Source organism: Pseudomyrmex gracilis, unplaced genomic scaffold, assembly GCF_002006095.1.
Source record: "Pseudomyrmex gracilis isolate BER0280 unplaced genomic scaffold, ASM200609v1 scaffold_472, whole genome shotgun sequence".
Lineage (NCBI taxonomy): Eukaryota > Metazoa > Arthropoda > Insecta > Hymenoptera > Formicidae > Pseudomyrmex > Pseudomyrmex gracilis.
Genome location: NW_018021056.1, coordinates 19,478 through 26,483, shown reverse-complemented (window position 1 = coordinate 26,483; position 7,006 = coordinate 19,478). Strand labels below are relative to the sequence as shown.

The 7,006-nt window shown below is 29.3% G+C and overlaps 2 protein-coding genes across 2 annotated transcripts in view; both read right to left on the bottom strand.

The window, feature by feature from the left end:
* LOC109860831 (poly(U)-specific endoribonuclease homolog) overlaps positions 1-2,285 on the bottom strand; it is a 4,566-nt gene extending 2,281 nt beyond the window's left edge. The window contains exons 1-3 of the mRNA XM_020440199.1: positions 1,957-2,285; positions 558-998; positions 302-421 (exon numbers count right to left, since the gene is read on the bottom strand). Coding sequence (XP_020295788.1) covers positions 302-421; positions 558-998; positions 1,957-2,014 — 619 coding nt within the window. The 5' untranslated portion in view covers positions 2,015-2,285. The remainder of the gene's footprint in view (positions 1-301; positions 422-557; positions 999-1,956) is intronic.
* Positions 2,286-2,359: 74 nt separating this feature from the next.
* LOC109860823 (intraflagellar transport protein 81 homolog) lies at positions 2,360-6,947 on the bottom strand. Its single transcript, XM_020440186.1, has 13 exons — positions 5,749-6,947; positions 5,504-5,652; positions 5,236-5,347; positions 4,951-5,067; positions 4,769-4,828; positions 4,495-4,647; positions 4,051-4,329; positions 3,597-3,914; positions 3,362-3,500; positions 3,049-3,197; positions 2,894-2,974; positions 2,613-2,773; positions 2,360-2,528 (listed from the first exon to the last, which is right to left on the bottom strand). The coding sequence occupies exons 1-13, from the start codon at positions 5,851-5,853 to the stop codon at positions 2,432-2,434; spliced, it is 1,920 nt and encodes a 639-aa protein (XP_020295775.1). The 5' UTR covers positions 5,854-6,947; the 3' UTR covers positions 2,360-2,431.
* Between the last annotated feature and the right edge of the window lie 59 nt (positions 6,948-7,006).

Genomic DNA, 7,006 nt, shown 5'->3' with positions numbered 1-7,006 from the left:
GCACGCTTATTCGCGGATCTTTGTTAATTAAAATCTCGGTAACTATTGCAAATCTAGCAAAATGGTATAGGACTTTTCACCTTAGTTTTATTCCTTCTACCTGTGTACGAGCGATGTTAAACCAATTCTGGGACACCCTGTATATATATATATATATGAAGATGGCGAGCGATTATAAACATCCGTAACGTAAAAATTAATACTGATTACATATTTCATAATTTTAGATATAAACGAGTTTTATATATAAGATAAAAATTTTTACTTGCAAACAAACGTTTTTCAATTCGATATTACAGACCTACGGTTTGAGTTGTTTTAGTTGGTTGAGATGGTTGAGTTGGTTGAGGTGATTGAGTTCGTTGAGTCGGCTGAGTTGATTGAATTCGTTGAGTTGGCACGTTTGCTGGTACGGGTGTCACTTAAAAAAAAATTTAGAAATTAAAGAATTATAAAGAATTTAGAAAGAAATATTAATAATAAACTTTAAAAGATATTAACAATTAATTCTTGATAAATAAATTTAAATTTGATGGTGAAATAAAAGGCAATGCTACCTGCAGATAGATTAGGCTTATCGCTGTTATTATTGTTAATCTTTGGTCTCTGAGCGGATGCTTCTGGCTGGTTTCGAGATGGTTCCTCAGCTCCGGCAAAACTTACGGCCCAATCTCGATAATTTCGATTATTTCCATCAGTTCCGGGTTGCCTCGGTTTTGGAACGATAATATCCAGACCGACCTCTGTCCCAGGATTAGGTCGACTAGATCGCGCGTTGTTTAGTGTATTTTTTTCGGTGATTCCTGCGTCAATAGCTAATGCTGGGTTAGCGGCTTTTGTTGCAGCAGCTCGGGTATTGACAGTTTGTCCTCTGGTCGTCGTCGTGGTTTCTGGCGTCGGACTAGTAGGAGATTGTACGCTTATAAGTATAGGAGCGATCGTAGTGGTAATGGCTTCTTTGTCTTTCTTCCAAAATTTCCATCCTGCTTCACTACTTCCTATAAAATTACAAGGTCTCGCATCAAATTCACGCGAACGACAAGATGCATTGTTTTTTTACTGAAACTGATTTAAACATTTTTTAAATATATTCGCATATCTCACTAACGACTAAATCATTTAGAGTTTTGATTAGACTAAGTGAGAGCTAGTGAGATTTACATTCTGTTTTCTTAATGTTTCTTCTACGTGACCTATAAACGAAGAATCGAACACAATCTCGTTCTCTCTTTCCTCTATCTTTATAATTTGTATATGATTTTATTTTTATAAGAATCAATTTTAATAATTTTTAATTACGATTTTTCTAAAGAAAAAATAAACTCTATACTCTTGGATATTATAAGGAAATATGAAAAAATTGAAATAAAATCGAATAAATCAGACTTGGTTTATATTCAATGTTATTTATCACTTTTACTGGGTCATAATGGTCATACAAGATATCGACGTAATCTTACCATTATAATGATACAATTTCTGAATTTGCTTAAATCATTCATTTGATACATCCACAAAGAAAACTTTCAATAAATATTAAATTACAATTGCAGTTTTTTTGAAATTATAACTGTACAATTTATTACCTTTTAAATTATTTTTACATTAAATATTTGATAGTGTTAACTAAAAATTCTTTCACACAGAAGTATCAAATGAATAATTCAAAAATCTTAAAAATCATCATAGTTTTAAAAGAACTGCAGTTGTAATTTCCAATTTCTCTTACAGAGTTATTGCGTTAGTTTTAATTTTAGATAACAATCAAATAATATATTTACATACAATAAACATCCAATATATTATGTTTTTTTACAAACTTTTAAAAAAATTTTATTTTGTGTAAATACTATTAATGTGTATTACACGTAAACTTTTTCTTGATCTTACTTCATCATTTGATCTTTTTCTCAGAATTACTTTTGAAATACAATAAATAAATAAAGAAAACTTTACCAATAAATAGCAACAACAACAAAGTCATCACAAAGACAACAAATTTGTTTTTCGCCATCGTAATTTTTCATAAATGATGACGGTTTGACTTTGCAGATATTTAGAAAGATATATGACCTTTTGTATAATTTGAAACTATTAATATTTCCAACACATACACGAATATGTTCACGCATCAAACACGACTGCGTCTCCGTCTACGTAACTGCTTCGAGGCGATCAACTTACTTTCCCCTCTCTAACTCACGTATTAACGTCAGTTCAAGATTCTGGTAGAGGTCGTCTCGTAGAAACGAGAAAAAGATGATGTCATTCTTAATTTTTCAATTAGAAAGTCCTACAGAGAGGATAGAAAGAGAGAGAGAGAGAGAGAGAGAGAGAGAGAGAGAGAGAGAGAGAGAGAAAGAGAGAGAGAAAGATTGATTATGTATAAATCTTAATATGTTTATATATAAATATTTATATATAAATATTATCACTGCAACACCAAAGTTTCGGCGCCTCCATTCCGCACGACTACGCCATTGGTTTGTTTGCTCTCTTCTGCACATTGAATCTTACATGTAAAGATTCTAAAACATACAAAATTACATTTTAAAATAATATTTTAATAAATATTTTTGATTAAATTTGTTATTTATTATTTTTATATTTACAAGATAATATTATTCCATTGTTGTGTTTGCTTTTCATATTGTACGACGTGTTGTTTTAATTTTTCTTGTTCCTTTTTTAAATTTATTAATTCTTCTTCTTCCGCCACAATCGTATTCTGTAATTCCTGTTTTAATATTTGCCCTACGTTGATAACGTTGGTCTAAAAAAAAACCACACAAGCTTACATTATATTAAGTTTAATTTATTAAAAAGATTACAAAAAAAACTTATTGTTAAAGATTACAACATAAATTATTTTTAATTCAGAATGTATACTGACCTCTGCTTCACTACATAGTCTTTCTTCTATAAGTTTTATTTTTGCAATCTTTCGTTGCAATTGAGCTTTATCTTCATTATCCTATAATACAGCAACAATTACATATATAACCTAACTTAACCCGCATATATCATATGTATCACATTAAATTTTACCTTCAATAATTTATCCTTTAACCGTTTTGTTTCTGATAATAAATCGCTCGTTGTATTTTTCATACTCGTTTCTACCGTATTATGACTTTTGCATGCTTTCTGATATCTCTCATCAATTTCTCGTACTGTTTGCCGCAATGTCTTGATATCTACAAAAATATATATATTTTATACATACACTCCCATGATGTAGATTATATATTATAAAATTGTTCTTCGTAAGATTTATACAATATGTCATTGGGATACTTTATAACGAAATAATTTGCTTAAAATAAATATTTCTTATTTGCACAAACTTTTTGTTCAATACCTCTTATAACCGGAACAAGATTTGTTCGTAGAGCTAATATCGAATGAGACAATTGAATATTTGTTGTTAGTGCATTATCCGACGTATAATTTTCTGGAATAATTACTTTAGATGCTATGTCCATTGGATAATGGACAATCTGAAATCGTACACAACACAATCATGATACAACGACACAAAGCGCATATATTCTCTCTTACAATGTGTTTCTACATCATACAATCTGTATAATTACCTGTCCATCCAGAATGGTTACTGTTCGATGAAGTACACCATTTTCTGCCTTCAGGCCGGCTATTTCCATTTTGCAACGTTTATACACTGTACTTTTAGTTTTCAAACGATTAATATATTTTTGCAATTCCTCCGCTCGAGGTATTGACGTTTCCAACAACGTTTTTGAATAATCCTGTTTCTCTTGTAATCGCAACTGTAGCTCTTCCAAAGTTCTCTCGATCTTCTCTAAACGTTCGAGAGCATTCCGTTTCATATTTCCGACAGCAGCGGCTTGTTGTCTAAATGGCTCCATTTTGTCGATGTCAGTTTTGGATATCTGAAAACATTTGTTTATAAAAAAAAAAAAAAAAAAAAACAATTATTATTAATGCACAAATCAACTGTTAAACTTTACATACATATTATTATATACGCATATATAACGAAAACTCTATTTTATTATTTTTTATTACTTTGGATTCGACTAAATCCTGTATATCCTTTAGTATCATATCCAGATCGTTCCTCATACTTGTGATTTTATCCGGACTCAAATAAGGATATCCTTTGACTACCGTTAGAGCTTTCATTCGATTTTTCTTTGCGTTTAACTCAGACGGAAGCTTTTCGTTTACAATTGCGGATTGTACCGTTACTTCCTCTGCTAAATGTTGGATTAATATTTGCGGACTGAGCCCGATACCATTACGTTGCAATGTTTGTAATTCGCGTTCGACTCGTTGAAGAGAATTCTGGAATAGCGGACAAAAATATAAGTGAGCATTTGTGTACGTAAAACCACACACATCATACACACACATTTAGCCACTAGACTAATTATTTTTATATAACTAATTAAAAGTTTTTATTAATTTTTTTCACACTAAACGCGTATATAATTTTTACAGGAAGTTTGCCTGTAAATCTGATATGATATCCTCTTCTTGTTCCTTCTGCGATATTAAATCACGTTCTTTGTCTCTTTCTGTTCGTAACAATTTGCAGGCGTCCAGCAAGTGTAGCGCAGGTTCAGCCTTTGCTTTAATTCTACCGATACGTGCTGTAACTGCCTAATATAAATATAAGTTTTAATATTAATTTTATATATAATTATATATATATATATATATATAATGAACTTATAATGTATAAAACTTTAATTAATGTTAAAGTGTATATTACGCAACATACTTCTTTCTCCTTTGCCATTGCTTGCAAATCTGTTGCGAGCTCATTAGTAGTTTCGACATTCTACATAAGTAAAACTTGTTAATTAATTCACATAATAATAGGTAAGAAAACAAAACTTAAAAGAGCCAAGCACAAATCAATATTTATTCAAAAATAAATTTTTGCGATGTACGTATATGTACCTTCTTTCCTATTTCTCTTTCTTTGTGAACTGTTTTAAAACTATCAACGAGCGACAAATATTGTTCATACAGAAGAGATATTTCTGAATCTCCCAAGTATTCCGGTGGGATTTCAATCTAATAATTTTAGATGTTTAATTATATATACACACATATATATATATATGTAGTTTCCATATGGCATTCTGATATCTTAACAATTGTTTCCATTTTGTATTTTATATTGTTACTTACTTAAACTTACTTCTATAATTACAAAGACAACAGATATTGTACAGCTGTTACCTTAACAAGAAATCGTGAGAGATATGCTCGTTTTTTAACTATATCCATATGTGTTAAAAGCCATGTCAATATAGGATGAATAATTTCAACATCGCCTCGAATTAAGCCTTGCCTAAACAAATTCATTCTTTCTTTTATATTTTTTTATATATACACTGTGTATTCTATATATTTTTTATATATTATAGTTTTTATAAAAAAGTGATATATATTTTTGAAGAAACAAGATACAAAGGTGATTTGTGTTTGTTTCACATTTAAAACTTACTTAAACGTTACAGGATCAACATCAGGCTGATAAGTGAGAATGCGAAGAGATGTTAAAATATATATAGAATTTTCTTCAGGAGATTCTAGTTTAACATCGATATCTGAACCATCTTGGTTTTGTATCTTCACTAAAACATTGCTTAATATCTACACAAAAAATATATTCAGTTAAATAAAATTCTAATTTTATTCAAATTTTACGTGAATATAATAATACTGCAAAATGAAATAGTGAGAAAATACCTGCAATAGCTCTTCAGCATTCAAGGCATTGAATCCAATTAAATTGTAATTTCGACCTAATAATTTATTTATTTCTGTCAAAATAAATTTCACATTTTCACTCATAATGTATTAAAAAATTCTCGTTTATCTTTCTATAAATAAGAATATTTTCCAAGTTTCTGTCATACACTTTTATAACTTGCACAATGTACTCTCTCTGCAATGTACCGCAATTTCGGTTGCCCTAACAACACGCCACCAAACATCACCGAACATGTTATCGATATATCGATTTACTGGCAAGGACCAAGCCAAGGTCAAGGATTAGGGATTTAATTCAAATCGTGAATGGTATCACAAGGTAAGATATAATAGATATCGAACCATTGTATAACCATTGTATTTGTACTATAGCACATCATAACTCTAACAAAACTGTTTTATTACAAATGATAAATACAATATAGCGACATTGTAGCAATGTGTCATAAATCGTTCTCATCGTGTTTAAAGACCTTGCTATATAAAATATTTTTAAAGAATTACGCACTCCAATAGGAGAAATATAATTTTGCAAATGGTTTTTTTTTTTTTACATTAGTATTACACTATTTCTATGATATTCACGTAACAATTTTCCTGCTATCTATTTATTTGTTACCTATCGTTTATTTTACATAAGAAAGAAGTTTTCAACAATAATATCATCAACATAGATCGTGTCACAAAACACATAATTTTGTCTTAATATTTTGCAAAACACATAAGCGGAAATGTATTTACAATAATAAAGAACATTATTACATATATGTGTGTTTTATATATCATGTGTCTTTGGCAATAAATATTTTCTGTAGCAGCCTGATTCATTACACGCAATGTCAAGTAAATATTTTTTATTTACCATATGTAAAATATTACTATTCGTATACAGATCTGTATATATAAAAATTATGTGTATATAATACCATATTTATAAAATTATTTGTTCTCTCAAAATGATGTTGTTTCTTCCTTTAAAAAACGAATTAACAGCATCTCTTGTACGCGTAACAATTACCTCATATACATTAAATCTGTCTTAAATTAAATGAGAAATCAATGTTTGCAACTAAAAAAATTCGACTGATAAAACGCAAAACAATTAAGTAATATATGAAATATTAACATACATATATTAATATATGTTACACATTTGTTTTTATTTACAGAAGATATACACACAATTTTACGTGAAATTATTTTACAGTTTAGTTTACGTATAAATATATATATA